The sequence below is a fragment of the Amyelois transitella genome, chromosome 20 (assembly GCF_032362555.1).
Source record: "Amyelois transitella isolate CPQ chromosome 20, ilAmyTran1.1, whole genome shotgun sequence".
NCBI classification, from domain to species: Eukaryota; Metazoa; Arthropoda; class Insecta; order Lepidoptera; family Pyralidae; genus Amyelois; species Amyelois transitella.
Window position 1 is genome coordinate 1545365 of NC_083523.1, and position 23565 is coordinate 1568929.

Below are 23565 nucleotides of genomic sequence, written 5' to 3' on the forward strand. Positions count from 1 at the left end.
CTCTATTTCATTTGTAGGTGTCATAAATAATGAATGGGGGGTTGTTGAATCGGTTTTAGATTTAAATTTTTTAGCTAGGTCTATTTCAGTTTGTCCGCTTTTATCTAGAATATTATTTGCAAGTTTTTCCCCTATAGAACTAAAATAATCATTAACTACATTCAAGGATTCAAAGGAGTCACGTTTAATTTGAAGTAGTTTTTCACTTTTATTTTTTGTAGTTTTAATATGACATATAGATTTAACTGAGTCCCATAATTTTTTAATATCTGTTTTATTTTCTAAAATTTTTGCTTTGTCATGTTCGGTTTTTAAATTTTGAAGTATATTGTTGCAATAATTCCTATAGGATTTATAATGGTTTAGTAGATCAGAGTCATCAGGAAATTTTTTTGTTTTCATATGAAGTTCATCTCGACGTCTAATACATTTTAATAAACCCGGAGTAATCCATTTTTTACGTATAACATTACGACTAGTAATTTTTCGTGTTGTTTTATGTTTTTCAAGAGCACTGTTCATGACATTCAAAAAGTAATTTATAGCCTCTTTAGGGTCATTAATCTGGTAAAAATCAGTCCAATCAACGTCTTTGATGGTATTTAGAAGAGCATCGAAATCTATTTTAGTGCTTTTGTAGCTGTGATCTTCGTGTTCTAAAGATGTGTTAAGACTACATAATACAGTGCTATGATCAGTAATATCGGCGTGGCAAACCACAGTAGTAGAGGAAAACGTTGATTTAATCATGCAGTGATCTAGATTTCTGTGTTCTCTTGTTCGGTAATTATGTCCAGGAGTATAACCGTAATGTGCTAATATATTTAGATATTCATCCGTCGCGTCATTATATTTGTCTTTAAGTAAATTAATATTGATATCGCCTAATAGAATAGAATGAGGTTTAGTATAAGATTTTAGAATTTTCTCTAGAGACCTATAAAAGTTTTTAGTACTTCGAAAAGACGGTGACCGATAGATGGCTATCACCGAGTAAATTTGTTCAATTTGCAGTACTAAACAGTTGGCATCCTGAAACGGTGGTTCTGTTATAGTTATATCAAGACCTGTTCTAGAATAAATAACTATACCGTCGTTTTGATTTATAAAACACTTTGAATGATTGCAGTCATATCCCTCTAAAGATATTTTGTTAGAAAAATCATTAATCCTGCATTCTGTTAGCACTATCAGATCCGGTTTAAATTTCAAACGATGTAAAAGTAGTGTTAATTTATCATAATTTTTATTAATACTCCGTATGTTTTGAGATAATATGGTAAATTTCCGTGCGCTGGTGCCTAATAAATGTTGTCTACATAAGTCGGGATCATATAATTCGACGCTAGTGACCAGATTTGTATTATCTATATCATTTAAAATATTTATTCTGCTATCCATAATAAAGATGCATAAAAATATAATGTGTTCCGAGGCAATGTTCCATAAGATGAAAAGGTAAAGGAATTTTTATAGCCATTAAAATACCATTGATTCTTATGTGATTTGTGAAAAACACCAATTTTAAGTACAAGTCATATACTATAGAACAAAAATTACATAACTGACGAAGTTTTGGCACTGCTTTACATTGAAGTTCAGCGTCAATAACGGAGGTAATTATAACGAAATATCGATTATAGGTCTTAAAAACATGCAAGAAAATCATAAGTATATAATATGTAATAGTAGATATTATTAATATATCAATAAATTTATATAAGTAATTTATATTTATGAATAAAAAGATAAATATAGAATAATAGTTGATATAAGATATAAAGTGTTTGTAGCTTACACAATTTGTAAATATTTGTGTTTTAATTAGAAATACTCGAGGGGCACAGTAGTGCCCGCCCCATGTTAAGAGTTCATTTATTTGGTAACAAGTCACTGAGCTGATTTTCACTTTTAACCAGAATGTATGGTGATCCTTCTTGTTTTCTAAGATAGATGTTTCCATTGGAGGTCCAGCAGAACTGAAAGTTTTCTTGTCTGGCATATTCTCTGGCAAGAAAGTAAAGTCTTCTGCTTTTTGCTGTAAGAGTCTCCGATATAAATATCGGGGAGGTATTTTTTTCGATACCAAGATGGCTAACATTAAGTTTTCTAGTTTTATTAAATCTTCTAGCCGAGTCCATGAACTTGGACTTAATCAGTGTATTTGACAGCTCGGCAATGATAGTAGATCTTGAGGGGTCCTTCTTATTAGGTACACGATATACATCCCGTAATTCGGAAGCGTGCAATGAAATATCCAAATTCTTACCAAGATTCTGTATGTATTTGAATAGGTTATCTTTATTTTCATTTTCAATTCGGGGTATAAACTTAATTTCTATACAGGTCTTCTTGAGGGATTTTTCCAAAAACTCGCATTTTTCTTCGACTTTGTTTATTTGGGATAATATCTCAATTCTTTGTCCTTCCAATCCATCAATTGTAGATTGCAAATTCTGCAGTTGACTACCCATAAACTCAAGCGACTTTTCAATATCCTGGCTACTGCTATTTATATTTGAAGTTTGGACTTTGACCTCCTGTATGTTTTGACTCAATAAATCAAACTTTTTATTTTGCGATTCTTGGAACATTTCGAACATACAGCGAATTTCCATTTTAAACGCCGTTAATTCATAATATTATGAAGAAACTGGACCTACAAAAGTGAGTGTAATTTTTTTCATATACTGAATGAAAAAATCGTTCATTTAAAGTCTCTCATGTTCTCTCGATCTTTCATGTCACGCTAGTGACTTATTTTCCAAATTACGTTTTTCTTTACAAAGCTAAAGAGATAAAAAAATAAGGTGAACATACATACATACATATGATCACGTCTTTATCCCTTACGGGGTAGACAGATCCACCATCCAGACCAACAATCTTGAAAAGACTGATAGGCCACGTTCAGCTGTTTAGCTTAATGATAGAGTTGAGATTCAAATAGTGACGGGTCGCTAGCCTATCGCCTAAAAGAAGAATCCCAAGTTTATAAGCCTATCCCTTAGTCGCCTTTTAAGACATCCATGGGAACGAGATGGAGTGGTCCTAATATTTTTTTATTGGTGCCGGGAACCACACGGTGTTTTCTAACTAATTCACATCACATTATTGGAGTCGTCGGTACGACTACGGCGGATATTATTATAAACATTTTGAGAAAACGTTCGCTTTTTTCTATTTTCTTTTGGGATTTGTAGATATTTGTAAAGGAGGATTTTAGAATCAGTAAGTCGCTATCGCTCTCATGACAAACATCAAATGTTTTGATAGGCTCCGAATTTTATCGAATATTCATTTGCTTCTGTGCCGTGTGGTTTTTGACACTTTAGAATAACTCTATATCTTTCGCATGGAGCTCGTGAAAGGCGACTTAGGGATATGCTTATGAACTTAGGATTCCTCTTTTAGGCGACGGGCTAGGAACCCGTCACTATTTGAATCTCGATTCTATCATTAAGCCAAACATCTGAACGTGACCTTTCAGTCTTTTTTAGACTGGTGGCTCTGTCTACCCCGCAAGAGATATAGACGTGATTATATGTGTGTGCGTTCATTTGCTTTTGGTGCCTAAACACGAATCTCTAAAAACTTCAAAACGAAACAGAAAAAAAGCGAACATTTTCATTTCTCAAAATGTTTATATGCACTCAATGCTGCACTGGTATTAGCAGTTTATTCGGATTTCATCTAAGCGAATAGCAGAAAAAAAAACGAGTAACAGAGAACGAGCTACGTGACTTAATCTGTTCTCCGTCCTTGTCTAATAGACCGGGAGCCCGCTGCAAGGTATTACGTATGAAAAATATAGCTATGTAGCTAAAGTCTTGAAAATGTATTATTTGCAAATAATCATTTGACACCAAAAATAATGTAGGTACAATAGTTGGATTTTATGCCATGAGGCAATCTCTAGAACTTATCGAATAGTTTACACATCTGCCTTACATTTATAAGTTACATACATACATACATATGGTCACGGCTATATCCCTTGCCAGAGCCAACAGTCTTGAAAAGACTGAATGGCCACGTTCAGCTATTTGGCTTAATAAAAGAATTGAGATTCAAATAGTGACAGGTTGCTAGCCCATCGCCTAAAGAAGAATCCCAAGTTTGTAAGCCTACCCCTTAGTCGCCTTTTACGACATCCATGAGAAAGAGATGGAGTGGTCCTAATTTTTTTTTTCGATGGTGCCAGGAACTACACGGCTTATAAGTTACACGCTTTAGGAATTTTTTCTACGCTTGATCATTTTATTTTCAATTTTTATTTTACCATTCGGCTGTTTGGCTTAACGATAGAATTGAGATTCAAATAGTGACAGGTTGCTAGCCCGTCGCCTAAAAGAGAAGTCACAAGTATATAAGCCTATCCCTTGGTCGCCTTTTACGACATGCATGGGAAAGAGATGGAGTGGTCCTATTCTTTTTTCAAACCACACTGCACTAACGCAAATAAGATCATCAAAATCGGTTAACCGAGGAAAAAAAAAACATGCAGTCGATTGAGAAAAATATAAACATTTTTCATCACGTTTAGAATTTTAAAGTATAAAAAAAAATTTTTTCTTTCAATCTTTTGAACACTGTCGGCTCTGTCTACCCCACAAGGGATATAGACGTGATTATATGTTATATTATGTTATGAAATTGTATATTATCTCCACTAAGCTTTGCAGTTTATTCGACTAAGGTTATTTCGGTGAAAATGTGACATTGTCAACAGCAATATATGCGATATGGAGTTTATGCTGGAAAGTAAATTAAAAATTTTAAATTGGAAAGTCCTAACATATTTTGAGTTGGTCAGGTCAAGAGTATCTCTACCTTAAGGCCAATTAACTTGCACTAGTAGAGTTGGTAAACAAATAAAGAAAAAAGTCTCTGTCTATCGCTAAGGAAAAAGTATATGTTATATCTCTTACTAATATTACAAACGCGCAAGTCCGTCTGTTCCGCTTTCACAGCTAAATCGCTAGACCGATTTTATATGAAAGCTATGCATATAGTTAACCCGCGTATAGCTTACTTTATTTTTAATCCTACTAATATTATAAATGCGGAAGTTTGTGAGTATGTCAGGATGTCAGTATGGATGTTTGTTAATCTGAACCGATTACGATGAAATGTTGTATGTATGTAGCTGAAGACCCAAAATATCATATAGGCTACTTTATCCGCATACTATTCCGCAGGATTGAATTCCAGGCGTACGAAGTCGCGGGCAGCCTCTAGTTCTTCATAAATGCTGCCCGTGCGAAGTATGTAAATAAATTAGTTTTTTAAAATGTATCAAGCCATCTGGCTAAGCAAATATATCACGAGAAACGTTATAGCCGCTAAATAGCCTATTTTTAAGGATTCTTTTTAATTGCTTCCGCAAAAGGGTCGAATGTAAGTGTGTTTTATACACAGAGCAAGAACGACCGGGCTGTCTTCAGTGTTCTGTGGCGGTGTTTTTTAAAATCGTATTCGCATCATTTAAGAGTATCGTGAATTCGAATTCGGATATCGCTGTTAAAGATTTTCGATTTAATTTTGGATTATTTGGAGTTTTCCGATGACCGGATTAAATGCTTTTTGCTTGAGCGTAAAATGTGGTTAAACAGGCGATAAAGGGACGCATCCCTTCTGTATCACTTCTCTACATACAATTGTAGATTTATTACAATCGAATTTTGCCATCTAAAATTCTAATTCTGGCCGTGTGGTTCCTAACACATTCGAATAGGACCACTCCATATCTTCCCCGTGGATGTCGTTAGAGACGACTAAGCGAAAGGGTGATAAACTTGGGATTCTTCTTGTAGGCTGTCAATTCTATCTCAAATCTGCACGTGGCCTGTCAGTCTTTTTGAGACTGTTTTAGGCTTGTCAGTATAAAAATATTATATGTATTTATACACAAAACAAGCTGTTCACATTTATACCTGTACCTACATACATACATACATATGGTCACGTCTATATCCATTGCGGGATAGACAGAGCCAACAGTCTTGAAAAGACTGAATGGCCACATTCAGCTATTTGGCTTAATGATAGAATTGAGATTCCAATAGTGACAGGTTGCTAGCCCATCGCCTAAAATAGAATCCCAAGTTTGATAACCTGTACCTTAATATTTCTATTGAATAAAATAGCCCAGTTCAGGCTATATTTGGATGACATTTTGGCTGCTCGTTTCAGCTCATTATTAAAACACGTGGCGTACACAATGCATTCCTTGGAGCAGGCCTCAAGACATCAACTTAGTTATGCCAGGCAATATATCAAGTGATCCATAGAGATGTGCAAGGAATGAGAAGTAGCGGGCTGAAAAGATATATATATATATACATACATATAATCATGTTTATATCCCTTGCGGGGTAGATAGAGCCAACAGTCTTGAAAATTATATTATATTTATTTAATAATTCTTATTATTACATCCTTCGTCTCCCAGATCTCCGCAGTGTAACCCGTATTGGATCTTCGTAAATAATACACGTCTCTTCTTCTATCGGGGTAGACAGAGCCAACTGTCTCAAAAAGACTGATATTCCACGTTCACTTGGGTGTCTTAATGATTGAATTGAGATTAAGATAGACATAGTTTCCGTCTACCCCTCCAGAGATGGTCGTAATATTAAGTATGTGTTACACCAGTTATAAGACAAAAAACAATCATTCATGTCGTGACTCCCATGACTTAATAAAATTACATACATACATAAAATCCCGCCTCTTTCCCGGAGGGGTAGGCAGAGACTACCTCTTTCCACTTGCCACGATCTCTGCATACTTCCTTCGCTTCATCCACATGCATAACTCTCCTCATACAAACCAGGACGACCTTATTTGATCAGATTTGATCATTTGATTTAATAAAATTATTCTTCCTTATCCTTAGTCGCTCCCTCCTATCCTTTAGTCAATACCAAGAAGGGTCGCACACGGTCACCTTCTCAATAATACTTCGCTCATAACGGATTCTACCGATACAGCAAATTCAATTTGCAATAGTCCGCTGATATTTACGGCTGACTGTACTACTTATCCTGATCAAGGTTATTCAGACATATGGACATATTATGGAGACCTATCTCAGTATACTTATTAAAGGCTAAAGTGAATGACTGACTGACATTATCAAAGCATAGCCCATAACGTGTGGTTCCCGGCACCAACACAAAAATGAAAAGGACCACTCCATCTCTTTACCACGGATGTCGTAAAAGGCGACTAAGGGATAGGCTTACAAACTTGGGATTCATTTTTAGACGATGGGCTAGCAATCTGTCACTGCGCGTCGCCGTTTTTATCTCGTGAAAAACTATCGCTGTTTCGCTTTTTATTATGACGTGAAACGGGACAGTGATAGTTTCCGCGCGATAAAATCGGTGTCGCGCGTGCCAAGCTACCGGCAGGATTTCCTAAAACTCCCGCGGGAACGGAAATAAAGGGAATTTTTGTTTGCATGCTGGCAGGCGTATATACTCTATTACATACAAGGATATATATAAACGTCAATGGTATTAAAGTAGTTTGAAATATGTACTTCTTAAACTTATGTACATAACTCGGTTGTTGTGTGGATTTAGAAAGAGATATATCTAGTATCAATATCTCTTGGCTACCTCGGATACGCTTGTTAGCAAGAAACTAACGAACCAGATATCACATGACTAAAAATGTACCTGTGACAGGCTACAGCGATCAAAAATCACTCATAGTCGGAACATCGTATATTTCGATACCACAGACCTTAATTGAAATAGACGAAATACCAATAAAAATTTTCAATTCCGTGTGTATTTGAAATCCACTTTTAGTTACTTTGGTTTTACCATATATCCACATAAACTACTATATTTATATACAACGTAGGTACAACGCATGTTACGTACCTTTATTTCATCTCTTTAGCATGATTTGGTTCTTTGTATTATTTGTAGTTTTTATGTAAGTATGTATATTATAATTATATATTTTGTGTAGGTATAAATATATTTATTTAGTTTGACCCCACATAAAGTTCTCTGTCAGACCCAATGGTTGACTGGTAGATAATGCTCCCAGCATTAAGTCCGCCAATTGTGCTATACATTTGTATTTTGTGCAATGAAGTTTAAATAAATAAATATTTATAAAGGGGACTATATTGTTTCTGTTATCCATTATGAAATAAGTCAATGTAAAAAAAAGTTCGTCACAGAATTTAGTTTCCTGAAAGCCACGGGCTTTCTGCTCGTATGTTGAAAAATTGTTTGAATTTTTGACGAAATTTTAAAACATTGTTTGATATGATTAATCTATCAATTTTTACAGTAGAGTACATTTTGTATGAGAAAACCTGCACATTCAGAAAACTGAATGTGTAACCATGATCGATCCATTACGGATTGGGGTTACCTGCAAAGGTAGCGGAGGTCTGATGGGAGTCGCTTCGTGTAAAAACCTGATTCACCCAATTCAGGGTCCATAGTCGATAACTTACCCCTCTCCAGAGAGGTGAGGATACAACCAGGACTAAAATCCAAGAGGAAGAAGTACATTTTGTAGGTGTTTTTAAATGGCAAATACCATTGTTTCCTGTTCTTCATCACCATAGTGGGTGTAATTATAAATTATAGCACACAAACTCAATAATAATTAATCAAGTTCGAAATTTAAGTGTGCTATTTTTGTAACGAGTGGCTTGAAACTGACGAAATGAGTTTAATCTATAAATGGATATTATTCGAATTGTTATCGAAGGAATTAAATCTTCTTTTCTTTTCATTCACGATGTATGTGACTAAATTTCTAATATGTCGTGTGGTTCCCAGTACTTTAGAATAGAAACACTCCATCTGGTTCCCGTGGACATCGTAAAAGGCGATGAGGCATATTCACCTAATGCAGCTTTTAGCATGATCCAACATGGGTTAAGCTCCACTGCAAATATTGGGGAGATCAGGCGGGAGCCAGTTCGTGTAAAACCCAAGACAGGGTTAAGAAATAGCGAAACATTGCCTCCTTCACAAGAAGGTGGGACTCCTGGAAGCCTTCGATTTATACTCGTATTGCTGTTAATTAAAAAAGGCCTTATTAGTGTTGACCCTAGTCATATGACACTAGTTAACACGACGTTCAATTATAAAAAAATACAATAGAGAAGAAGAGCGTCAAAAATATCTAATTTGGATTGGCAACAGCGAAAATGCAGATCATAAAAACGTTTTTACGTTATTCAATAACAGTCTAGGTCAAAACCACTCGTATGTAATTCGCATGATTATCAATCTATACGAGACTCTTGATTTGATGATAGCGCACCGCACCGTCACAGTCAACCTGATAAGCTAACTGGTCATTGCAATTAATCGTGTTTAGACACTAATTTGAATAACGCATCACGACGATTTTCATTTTGTAATCTAAATGTTTAGCTTATGAACTTGGGATTCTTCTTTCAGGCGGTGGGCTAGCAACCTGTCACTATTAGAATCTCAATTCTACCATGAACAGCTGAACGTGGCCTTTCAGTTTTTATGACTGTTGGCTCTGTATAGCCCGCAAGGGATAAAGAAGTTTATAAGTATGTAGCTTTCCTAACTAGAATACAAAAAAGTGCTATTATCTCTCATACTACTAACTTAAGATTCAAATTATAGATACACGAGGAAACCACTAATGTCTCAATCCACGGCAGACAATTTTAGACAATGAATTTCATTTGCTTATTGTCGAGAATTCCATTGAAAGCTATTATTCGGTCTCACGACCACATTGAAAACTTAAGCATATTATTGCATTGCATAGGTACAACAAATTTCTACGCTTACTCGTAGTTGGTTAATGAGTTTTGTATTTTCATTATGATAATGCAATATGTATTACTAACTTTTAACTGAAACTCGCTCGTGTTCATTTAGCGCTACCCACAAAAATACGACAAACTTTGCACAAGCTAGAAAAAGATACTGATTAAACGACACCTACAAAAAGAAACGAATTTAACGCCACTTACAAAAATGGCGAATTTAACGCCACCTACAAAAATGGCGAATTTAACGGCACCTACAAAAATGACTAATTTAACGCCACCTACAAAAATGACTAATTTAACGCCACCTACAAAAATGGCGAATTTAACGCTACCTACAAAAAAAAACTGACAAATTTAACGCCACCTACAAAAAAATAACGAATTTAACGCCACCTACAAAAATGGCGAATTTAACACCACCTACAAAAATGGCGAATTTAACGCCACCTACTAAAATGACGAATTTAACGCCACCTACAAAAATGGCGAATTTGACGCCACCTACAAAAAAAAATACGAATTTAACGACACCTAAAAAGAATACAAGTTTTTCGCAAATCCCACGGGAACTGTAGTTTTTACCGGGATAAAAAGTGCCCAAGACCTTCTCCATCCGCAAAATTACAAGAAGATTTTTTCCAGTAGATAAAGCGTGACCAATAAACAAAAACATTAATTGGGATACTTTTTATAGGAATTTGGAACAGAAAAGCCTTTTTGTTAAGTATGAGCCAAGGCAACCGCCTAAGCAGATGTACAAGGAGAGTGTGTAGGGAAAGGTCGGAGTGGGAAGACCTAGATGAACGTATCTTGATCAAATTAAGGACGTCCTGGTAAAGGGTCAGGTCAAAAGTACCCGAAACCGCCGAGCTTGCATGAAGAGAGTTATGAATGTGGATGAAGCGAAGGAAATATGCAGAGATCATGGCAAGTGGAAAGAGGTAGTCTCTGCCTACCCCTCCGGGAAAGAGGCGTGATGTTATGTATGTATGTATGAATGAGCCAACGGATCATTGTAACGTCTGAGATAAAATAATGGGTACGTTTCGTGCGTTTTTATTGTCTTCTTCCTCCTGGTTTTTTAGTCCCGGCTGCATCCTCATCCGTGTGCCGTGTGGTTCCCGGTACTAATGAAAAAAAAGAATAGGACCACTCCATCTCTATTCCACGGATGTCGTAAAAGGCAACTGAGGGATAGGCTTATAAACTTGGGATTCTTCTTTTAGGCGACGGGCTAGAAACCTGTCACTATTTGAATCTCAATTCTATCATCAAGCCAAACAGCTAAGCGTGGCAATCAGTCTTTTCCAGACTGTTGGCTCTGTCTACCCCGCAAGGGAACCCCACAAGAGACGCGATTATATGTACATATGTATCCTCATCCCTCTGGAGAGGAGCCCGGGGTATGCCTTTGACCATGGATCCTAGATTAGGTGAGTCAGGTTTTAACACGAAGCGACTCCCGTGTGACCTCCGCAACCTTTGCAGGTAAACTTAGCCCGCATTGGATCTATAGTTACACATACAGTTGCCTGAATGTGCAGGTTTCCTCACGATGTTTTCCCTCACCGTAATATCACTTGTATTATTTATATACAATCATACAAGACAAGCCAATCAGAAAACGTTTAGTAAGACTTATGTAAGTATATATACATATATACTGAGTGTTTAGTATGTTTTGCGATTGAGAAAATTTCAGGTATGCCTCGTTTAACGCGCGTGGAATGTATGGGAATGTACGCCGTGATTTAAAAGCGATAGCGTGTAATATTAAAATTTTGAAATTGAAGATGTACATACATACATATGGTCACGTCTATATCCCTTGCGGGGTAGACAGAGCCAACAGTCTTGAAAAGACTGAATGGCCACGTTCAGCAATTTGACTTAATGATAGAATTGAGACTCAAATAGTGACAGGTTGCTAGTCCATCGCCTAAAAAAGAATCCCAAGTTTGTAAGTCTATTAAAGTAAATAAGTTTGAAAGAGATGGAGTAGTCCTATTCTTTTTTCTTTTGGTGCCGGGAATCACACGGTATCGAACCTAGGACTCAAAGACACATTAAACTACTGCTCTACAAAGGCAGTTGTTATTAGATGCGCCATCGATATTGCAAAGTAACGAGGTGTGAAAGCCGATCTGATGAAGAATAATATGCTATTGAAGGCGGGTCTCATAACTTTACGCTTTCAAGTTTTAATAAGTTTACGTTAAATTTATAGTTAACTTTAGTGTTCCGAAGTTAATGTATTGAGTAATTTTGAGAAGATTTTAACCTTTTGTTGTTGGTACAGACAGACAGGGAAGTCATGAAGTACCTACTCCAGTCTAATCTCCGCAACATTACCGATTTAATTAAGGTAGGCTTATAAACTTGGGATTCTTCTTTTAGGCGATGGGCCAGCAACCTGTCACTATTTGAATCTCAATTCTATCTTAAAGCCCAAAAGCTGAACGTGGCCTATCAGTCTTGGCAAGACTGTTGCTGTCCCTTTGTAGATATCACCAACAGTCTTGAAAGGCCACGTTCAGTTGTATGACTTTATATGACGGAAATGAGATTCAAATAGTGACAAGTTGCTAGCCCGTCGTCTACAAGAGGAAGCAACTTGTTTTTAGAAGAATCGTTCAAAATTATGTCGTCAAAACGTTTGTAGGCAAAATTTTATGTCATGCCTTGATAATCATAGCTCAGAATAAATTAAGTCGAATGTAGTTTTCTACGGAATAGTAAACGTAACTTCGTTATGGCGATTAAGTTATTTAGATTTAGGATATTACTGAGAAACATATACACATACACACACACAGCTGTCAAGCTACATTACTTGTATTACATGACAAATGCAACGACAGGATACTGGTTGAAATCCAACCAAACTAATCGAGCTGTCTCAAGCCTATAGCAATTCAACAGTTTCCGAGATCAGACCCAATACAACAGATATTCATAGAGCTGAAAACTGGATTCGTAATCTGTATTCCTATACAGAATGGACCGTTTCATACTCACACAAGATAACGGTGTTCGGGTAGGGTCCAAGTTACGAGATTAAGCGGTTTTCTATTTTTTTTTTGTAATGTTTTTTGTTCCTATAAGTTTTAAGATTAAAAAAATGTTTAATTGCTCATTGTCTGCATATAACACGTATTTAATTATTGTTGAGCGGGTCTTTCTAATACAGGTTTATATCTAGGAATTTTAAAGGAAATAAAGAACTACTATTTTTATGAAAAGATTTATTATGTTTTAACTAGTTACCCCGCTTGGCTTTGCACAGGTAGAAATAATTCATATTAATCTTTCTCTTAATTCACGCTATCTGTGAAAAAACTGCATCAAAATCCGATTTGTAGTTTTAAAGATCTAATCACACAAACATACATATGTACATCATATATACAGACACTTTTAGCTTCTTTATCTTGGCATTCACAGTGGAGAGGAGTACGGGGTTAGCCTTTGACCATGGATCCTAGATTGGGTGAGCCAGGTTTTATCACGAGACTCTCATCACTCCGCAACCTTTGCAGATAAACCTTTCATCTGATCATGGTTACACATCCAGTTGTCTGAATGTGCAGGTTTCCTCACGATGTTTCCCCTCACCGTAAGAGCATCGGTTGAAAATTGCTAGAAATATGCGGTGATTTGTAATGTTAACCCGAAGCCGAAAAGCCGCTCGTTTTTCATAGTTTTTTTGTTTTAAATATAATATTATGATTCCCGATATCAGATTATGAGTGCCGTGTGGTACCAAAACAAAAATAATAGGACCACTCCATCTGCTTCCCATGGATAACGTAAAAAGTGACTAAGGGATAGGCTTACAAACTTGTGATTCTTTTTTAGGCGATGGCTCAGCAACCTGTCACTTTTTGAATCTCAATTCTATCATTAAGCTAAATAGTTGAACGTGACCACTCAGTCTTTTCAAGACTGTTGGCTCTGACTACCCCGCAAGGGATATAGACGTGACGATATGTATCATTCTATGACTTATACCACACACCCGTTTTCTAGATACGCATGCAAAGAGCTACGTTACGTTCCGCGTTTAATTTAATTTGGTGATCACTCTACGCTGTGACGTCACTTTTCAGTATCCCACAATGCAATTCCTGGATGCGGCATTTCGTCCCCACATTCGCAACGAATACGAAACGCATCCAGGTTATGTACATACATAGAGTCACGTCTATATCCCTCGCGGGGCAGACAGATCCAACAATCTTAAAAAGACTGACAGGCCACGCTAGGCCGCTTGGATTAATGGTAGAATTAGGATTCAAATAGTGACAGGTTGCTAGCCCATCGCCTAACAGAGGAATCCCAAATTTACAAGGATTTGAATACTTGATTTTAAAACAACTAAGCTAAACAGAGTTTTTTGAGTGTTTTCGTTACAAACATAAAAAAAATAATTATCTTTTCTTTTTATTTTTAGTGTAAATGTAGATAATACTAAGAAAAGAATATACTAGAAATTTTAACCCCACACATTTACTTCGGTTCATTAGACCGCTACGCTGCTACGGAGCTACGAGGCTACGCCGTAGACGTCTACGAGATTATCTTGTACGTAGCGTAATTGCTATAGAAGTATTGCAGGCGTATTATAGTACAATTTTAAGATGGTGCTTGAATTACCTTAGTTATAAAGCATACATATATATCCCTTGCGGGGTAGACAGAGCCAACAGTCTTAAAAAGACTGATAGGCCACGTTCAGCTGTTTGGCCTAATGATTGAATTGAGATTCAAATAGTGACAGGTTAGCCTGTAGCCTAAAAGAAGAATCTCAAGTTTACAAGCCTATCCCTTAGTCGCCTATTCGACATCCATGGGAAGAAAACCCTCTTTCCAACATTTCAAACAGGAACAAAATCTTTCTTAACTTTCCGAGGTTAGCGCATACACACTTACAGATAAAATATATGGCATTTATAACACTAATATAATAGTGATAAATATCGCTAATCCCATGTAGTGAAGTAAAATAAAATTGAAATAACAATTTAACAGTTATGAAACATGGCCGTTTCGTAATTCACTTCGCGTTATATTTCATGCCGGGCCGACATGCTGCAGTTAATTATATTTAACTGCCTGCATGCGTTTAGCCTGTGATAACATGCCTATTGTCTGATAAAGGCATCAATGTATAGCTGTGAGTGCGATACAAGCGATGCGAGATAATCGATCGAGCGAGCGAAGCGAGTGAAGTTTATCAATCAACTTGGGATGAGAATACATTTTTCGTATGTATTATGTTTGTAACGAGATAACCTTAGTCTGTCATTATTCGAATCTCAATTCCATCATAATGCCATTTGGTCTCAAGTTATGATGGATGGGATGGGATGAGAATACATTTTTCGTATGTATGTATGTTTGTAACGAGATAACTTTAGTCTGTCATTATTCGAATCTCAATTCCATCATAAAGCCATTTTGTCAATGGCCTTTCAGTATTTTGAAGACTGTTGGCCCCGTCTACCACACAAGGGATTTAGTCGTGACTTAATTTATGTATGTAAGAGGAAAACTAATAAGGTAATGTTCTTTTAGGCTTACGAAACCAATCTATAATCTCAAATCTATCATGAAATCAACCAGCTTTAAGTGATTAGAGATTTGTATGTTCGGACTCAGTCAACTCCATATGGGATAGTGATATGTATGGGTGTGTACATCACCTATCGAAGCTAAGCTATACATACAAATTATAGCATGCAATGGATTCTTGTCATATTGTTTTACATTGTCGAGCTCATGGAAAGATTATAACTTGACAGTTACCAAGTTGTTAGATAGGCCGGCTTATTATTAAAGTACTAACTAGAGGCCGCCCGCGACTTCGTCCGCATGGAAACCCTATCAATCCCGCGGGAACTCCGGGATAAAAAGCCCACAATAGCCTAAATGTTATTCTGGGTCTTCAGCAATAAACATACCAAATTTCATCGTAATCAGTTCAGTGGTTTTTGCGTGAAAGAGTAACAAACATCCATACTGGCATACTCACAAACTTTAGCATTTATAATATTAGTAGGATAAGACATTACTTCCGCCCAATAAAATTAAATAGAGGATTTACAAAGCGAGTATGGACCGTTGCCAAAAACTACTGTAATGCTATGCTGCCTGTATTATGCATAAAATTTATTACAACGTAGGTAATTAGGTATACCTGTTTTAAAAGTAATCTTCAGATACAATTTTTTTCTTTAGAAACTAAAATGTGCAGTGCTATGTTTTCCCTCACCGTAAGAGCATCAGTTAGTATTCAAACTAATGTGCATAACTTCCAAAATAGTCATTGGTGGGGTTTATATAATCGTCAATATACATACATACATAAAATCACGCCTCTTTCCCGGAGGGGTAGGCAGAGACTACCTCTTTCCACTTGCCACGATCTCTGCATACTTCCTTCGCTTCATCCACATTCATAACTGTCTTCATGCAAGCTCGGCGGTTTCGGGTACTTTTGACCTGACCCTTTACCAGGACGTCCTTAATTTGATCAAGATACGTTCGTCTAGGTCTTCCAACTCCGACCTTTCTCTCCACACTCTCCTTGTATATCTGCTTAGTCAACCTGTTTTCATTCATCCTCTCCACATGACCGAACCATCTCAACATACCCTTTTCTATTCCTGTAACTACATCTTCTTTCACATCACAACATTCCCTTATCACGCTGTTCCTTATCCGGTCACTCAATTTCATACCATTTCATCGTCAATATTTAAAATATTAATCTAAGTTAACGTTGTCCGTCCGTCAGTAATTACTGAGTGACTAACGGCCAGCGTTCATTTGAAACTGTTGCGCGTGGGGAATAATATATAAGGGGGAAGGCATATGAAATTTTCATAGTTTTTCTTTGACAAACGCTGAAAGTTAAACTACCTGGATATAATAGCGTAAAATATCGTGAGAAAACCTGAATATTCAGGCCGTACTGAATGTGACCTTGAATGTCTATCTATATAAGTATTTATTATAAAACATAGTATCGTTGAGTTAGTATCTCGTAACACAAGTAAATAATAATAAATATATAAGGGACAAATAACACTGATTGAGTTAGCCTCGGAGTAAGTTCGCGACTTGTGTTACGAGATACTAACTCAACTATACTATATTTTATAATAAATACTTATATAGATGAACATCCAAGATCCAGGCCAATCAGAAAAAGTTCTTTTCTCATCATGCCCTGGCCAAGATTCGAACCCGGGACCTCCGGTGTCACAGACAAGCGTACTACCGCTGCGCCACAGACTCGAGTTGACTTCGAGACTAATTCAATCTGTGTAATTTGTCCCGTAAAAAGGAAACCTTAGTTGTGTGTAATTTGTCCCGTAAAAAATAAAACCTTAGTTTATATAGGTAGATACATGTGATATTTATAGAGCCCATCAAAACCGGCTTACTAAAAAATCTAAATTTCCTACCTCTAAAACGATATCGTTCCGGCTAATCACTTCTAACTGAACACAAATTAAAGAATTTACAGACAAACGTTTGCGTCACCATCATAACATAACATATAATATAATAATCTCATCCCGGTATCTGTCCTACATACATACATATAGTCACGTCTATATCCCTTGCGGGGTGAACAGAGCCAACAGTCTGAATAACAAAATAATTATGAAAAAATAGAGTGCTATCGAAAATTTATTAATTATTATGTAAAAAAATTAATTTACTGTTTAAATCTCAATTCTATCATTAAGCCAAACATCTGAACTTGGCCTATCAGTATTTTTGCTACTGTACTGACAAACCTGTCAACTGTCAAGAGTATTGGCTCTGTCTACCCCGCAAAGGATCTAGACGTGATTATACATATGTATGTGTGTCTAAAATTTAGAAATTCATGGACTTGCATATATATGTGTACATATGCTTATTTTATCGCTTCGGGACGTGTATCGACGAATCAGCTTCGCTTCGTCGACCACGGCTTTAACGAACCGACGATACTTAAGCTATTTAGTCACAGCTTAGCTACGGCTATGTAACGTTACATGAAAGGATTTTCCATAGTGTGCAGTGAAAATGAGAAATCTTGGGATTAATAAGTATATTTAATAAGTATCTTTTCTTGAGGGAATAAGACGTCGATAGTTCTTAGTTACTGAGTAAACAAATAATTTATAAATAAATTTTAATAAATTATATTCTTTTTTTTATATTGGTTCCTTGTGGTTCCTGGCACCTATATAAAAACTAATAGAATAGAATAGATTTATTTTCAAAATTACATGACAATGCTACAACACAAACAAATATAACAATAACAAAGCCTTAAAACAAACACCGGTGTGCTGCAGCAAGTCGAAATGGTCATAACTACATACATACATACATACATATGGTCACGTCTATATCCCTTGCGGGGTAGACAGAGCCAACAGTCTTGAAAAGACTGAATGGCCACGTTCAGCTATTTGGCTTAATGATAGAATTGAGATTCAAATAGTGACAGGTCGCTCGCTCATCGCCTAAATAAGAATCCCAAGTTTTTAAGCCTATCCCTTAGTCGCCTTTTACGACATCCATGGGAAAGAGATTGGAGTGGTCCTATTCTTTTTTAAATTGGTGCCGGGAACCACACGGCACATCGTATGGCACGGCATGGTCACAACTCAGCGATCTTTTTGCACTGAAAGAATACAAAAAACCGCTGATTTTCACATCTCTTTAAATGTAAGAATTCCCCTGCCTTACGAGTATACTCGCAAATCTAAAAACACGTATGCAAACATAACTACGTAAATAACATACTCGTATCATAAACTGCCTGAACATTGGATTCAGACTCACCCAATAAGCCTCGCCGATTTATTGAAACAGTTTAACGAACCGTATCCTTAATGGTACACTCACATGATCCGTATTTCAGCTTATCTATTTATATACATACATACATATAATCACATCTATATCCCTTGCGGGGTTGACAGAGCCAACAGTCTTGAAAAGACTGATAGGCCACGTTCAGCTATTTTGCTTTAAGATAGAATTGAGATTCAAATAATGACAGGTTGCTAGCCCATCGCCTTAAAGAAGAATCCCAAGTATATAAGCCTACCCCTTAGTCGCCTTTTACGACATCCATGGGAGAGAGATGGAGTGGTCCTATTCTTTTTCTATTGGTGCCAGGAACCACACTCAACTTTTTATACAGATTTACACACATATGTATAAGTAAGTAAGTGAATGCTTTATTCATCACTAAAGGAGTACATTACAAATATAAAGCAGTACAGTACAAAGGCGAACTTATCCCTACGTAGGATCTCTTCCAGCCAACCTGAATCATGTCTTTGGAGCGTTGGTGGTCGTGGTAAGGTGCCCGGTTAAAATTCGTGATGCGCATAAAAGGAACAACTTCAAATCCTACCTTGGCCATGTACCAATGACTATTTCCGAAGTTATGTACATTAGTTTGTGTACTAACCGATGCCTTATGGTCCGGGAAAACGTGTCAAGCAAACTGAACGTGTTACCATGATCCGATACGGGTTTAGTTACATACATACATATAATCACGTCTATATCCCTTGCGGGGTTGACAGAGCCAACAGTCTTGAAAAGACTGATAGGCCACGTTCAGCTATTTGGCTTTAAGATATAATTGAGATTCAAATAATGACAGGTTGTTAGCCCATCGCCTTAAAGAAGAATCCCAAGTATATAAGCCTACCCCTTAGTCACCTTTTACGACATCCATGGGAGAGAGATGAAGTGGTCCTATTCTTTTTTCTATTAGTGCCGGGAACCAAACGGGTTTAGTTCCCTTCGTGTAAAAACCTGTCTCGCCCAATCCAGGATCTATGGTCAAAGGTATACCCCGGGCTCCTCTCCAGAGTGGTGAGGATGCAACCGGGACTAAAGCCAGGAGGAAGAAATATTGAAATAAATAATATTATACTCATTCCATAATATGTTTTAAAAAATATAATAAAGTGTGTTAACAGCCTAAAATCGTTAACGATACGAAATCGTGTGTACAAGCTTTATGCTTGATAAATACGCAGGGATTTACCTTTGGAGCCTTAAAAATGGATTCCCTGTTGCGTACTTCTTGAGACTAATCTTAATATTTTATTTCCGACAAGATTTCTCCTTTCTCCGAAGGAAGTATGCAGAGATCGTGACAAGAGGAAAGAGGTAGTCTCTGCCTACCCCTCCGGGAAAGAGGCGTGATTTTATGTATGTATGTATTTCTCCTTCTTCGTAAAATTCATTAAGATCGGTTTAGTGGCTTTGACGTGAAAGGCAGACGAACATTTATAAATTTAACATCTATTATAATATACTTAGTGACTTCACATTTTACGGTCTTCTTAGTCCTCAGTTATAATTCCATTAGCCTAGTACGTTAATTATATTGTTACTAGGTACTAGTTGTCCCGGCAAAAGTTTTTTTTTTTTCATATAAATAATTTTTAAATTATATCTAGTTAAAAAAATATTAAGGGTGGATAACCCATATCACTGAGGGGTATGAAAATAGACGTTGGCCGATTCTCAGACCTACTCAATATGCTCACAAAATTTCATGAGAATCGGTCAAGGCGTTTCGGAGGAGTACGGGACGTAATAATGTGACACGAGAACTTTATATATTATAAGATATTGATTTTTCTCTTGAGTCACGAGGGTTTTTAATATCTATAAGCCTTTTCACTCATTTCGGTAATCGCTGCACCTATTTATTTATGTATATTGTTTATCTATTGTAGTTTTTTATGTATGTATATTATAATTATTTTCTTTTATATTTTATGTAGGTATAAATATATTTATTTAGTTTGACCCCAACATAATGTTCTCTGTCACACCCAATGGTTGACTGCTAGATAATGCTTCTAGCATTAAGTCCGCCGATTGTGCTATACATTTGTATTCTGTGCAATGAAGTTTAAATAAATAAATATTGCCTTGAGTTAATACCAATACTAGTTAATTTAGGGACAAATGAAATGGTCACAAAGAGATCGCGCCAATTCATTTACAGTCTTCGCATCGCATAGTACGAAGATAATTTCGTCTTTTTCACGTCGCGACAAGGATTAATACCGGTTAATGTACATTTTTAATCTCACACATTTGTGTTAAGTGTTAAAGGGTTACATTTTCAGGATTTTATGTGCCGTTTTTTATGTTTAAAATGCGGATCTTACCTTCAAGGTATAAAATAAGTATTTAAAAGTATAATATAAGTATAAAAATGTACCTTATGGTTCCCGGCACCAGTACAAAAAAGAATGAGACCACTCCATCTCTTTCCCATGGATGTCGTAAAAGGCGACTAAGGGTGACTATTTGAATCTCAATTCTATCATTAAGCCAAATAGCTGAGCGTGGCCTATCAGTCTTTTCAAGACTGTTGGCTCTGTTTACCCCACAAGGGATATAGACGTGACCATATGTATGTATTTAAAATTTTGTGTGGTAAACCACATAGAATAAGCACACAACCACACAATCACGCCATTACCACACATCCTACGAATATTATAAATGCGAAAGTTTGTTAGTATGTCAGTATGGATGTTTGTTACTCTTTCAAGCAAAAACTACTGAACCGGTTACGATGAAATTTGGTATGTAGGTAGCTGAAGACCAAGAATAACATATAGGTTATTTATCCCGGAGTTCCCGCGGGATTGATAGGGTTTCCATGCGGGCGAAGTCGCGGGCGGCCTCTAGTAAGCACATAAACACACAATCACGCCTGTACCACACATAGCTGAACGTGAGCTTTTAATCTTTTGATAACTGTTGGCTCTGTCTACCCCGCAAGGGTATATACCCGCATAGACGTGATTATACATATGTGTGTCTTACATAGAGCCGTATATCTAGAAATCGATGAAGAGTTTCGAACTTATAAAAATTATTTGAGCGTGCCGTGTGGTCCCTGGCATTTCAGAATGGGTTCACTCCATATCTTTCCTTGTGAGACGGAGTGATCCTATGGAACCACACGGCACAACATAGAGGAAGAATTTAAATAATATAGAATACTAGCTGTCCCGGCAAACGTAGTTTTGCCATAGAAATAACTTTTTAATAATTTCTAGTTAAAAAATAATGTTAATGGTGGACAACCCTTATCGGAAACCCGAATCGGAAAAGGAGTATGAAAAATAGATGTTGGCCGATTCTCAGACATACTCAATATGCTCAAAAAATTTCTTGAGAATCGGTCAAGCCGTTTCGGCGGAGTACGGTAACAAACATTAAACGGTGACACGAGAATTTTATGTATAAAATTTTTCCGAATTCTTGTAACTCTGCCACACATAGGTAATTGTAATTACCCCACCCAAGACATACAATCTATCCACGTGCCTCATATCAAACGTTTGCAATATCCGCATTAATTGCAAGACGTTAATTGCAATGCATTGCAGCGGAAAATCTGCGCTCGCGTGGTTTGCATTTGATTATAAGTTCAAAGTTTATTTACATTCGTTAATAGGTAGGTATGCAAGTTCATAAACAGTGAACGAGTATCAAGGGAATTCAATTTGTAGTAACTGAAATAGGTACCTAAGTTGTTAATTTGGTTGACTGGCAGAAATCCCAATTGGGATAAGTCCGCCTTGTTAATTCCAAGAACTATGTGATTGTCCACCCCGCAAGGGATATAGACGTGACGTATGTATGTATGTTTTTTTTTTGTTCAACAAAGAGTTTACAAACAAAAGTACTCATGTCTATCAACAGCGCCATCTAAATGGTTTCCCGGAACTAATAAGGAGTAGACACGCAGCGGTACGCATTGACTGCGATGTAGTTCCACTGATTTGCACTAGATGGCTTTGAACAGTTTACCGATAAGCACTTTGCTAAGCATGCTCTTTGCATTTCCGATCCAAAAAATATTAATTATTTGTCAACAGTTTTGATGTGCGCGGGCGCAGTTTCAACAAGGCCCTACACTGGTCTGATCCCCTGGCATTTGGAAGGCGAGCATACTTCGTGACGATGTCCAGACCTTCCTCCCTCACCGTGGATGCTGTTCAGCTTGATGATGAGGGCATCTACAGGTGCAGAGTGGATTTCAAGAATTCGCCAACAAGGAATTTCCAGATACGACTAAATGTTGTTGGTATGTAATTTTACAACATCCATTCTTTTAATCCTGAAATAAGCGACCCGCCCCGGCTTTGCACGGGTACCATTTATAGATATAAATCTTCCTCAGAAAACCCTCAGTCCACAACTTTCCGAGATTAATGCATACAAACAAACAGAGAAACTAGGGGTACTTTATAATATCTAATGAAAAGTAATTTACAGAATTCCTTAAGGTTCACCAGCAGAGAATAATTTACGACCGCTAAAAAGGGAGGATCTTCCGCAGGCTAGATGTAATACCTGTGGAACTCCGACGATGAAAACTTTGCTTGCGCGATTTAGCATACACGCCGTGATAGGCTTGGAGGCGTATACCATTTGAGATGTTGCCACTGTCTCTTCGCTACTATTGGTTGAGCGCGTCGTATTGTCACCGTGATTGGTTGTTGTGTTTTGTGGCGTAGCGAGATGTCGCCACATATTGTTATCTCTTCATTACTCAATTCGTTCGGGTTCAAATCCCAGCTGGAGAGTTTGTTTGTTTTTTTGTCTGTTTGAACGCGCTAATCTGTAGTACTACTGGTTCGTAATGAAAAATTCTTTTTGCGTTGAATAGACCATTTATTGAGGAAAGCTTA

General features: G+C 36.9%; 1 protein-coding gene across 1 annotated transcript in view; it reads left to right on the forward strand.

Annotated features, from left to right (window-relative positions):
- Positions 1-23565, forward strand: part of LOC106138444 (hemicentin-2) — a 124912-nt gene that overhangs the window by 68217 nt on the left and 33130 nt on the right. Inside the window, exon 5 of the mRNA XM_060949984.1 lies at positions 22750-22958. Within this exon, the coding sequence (XP_060805967.1) occupies positions 22750-22958 (209 nt within the window). The remainder of the gene's footprint in view (positions 1-22749; positions 22959-23565) is intronic.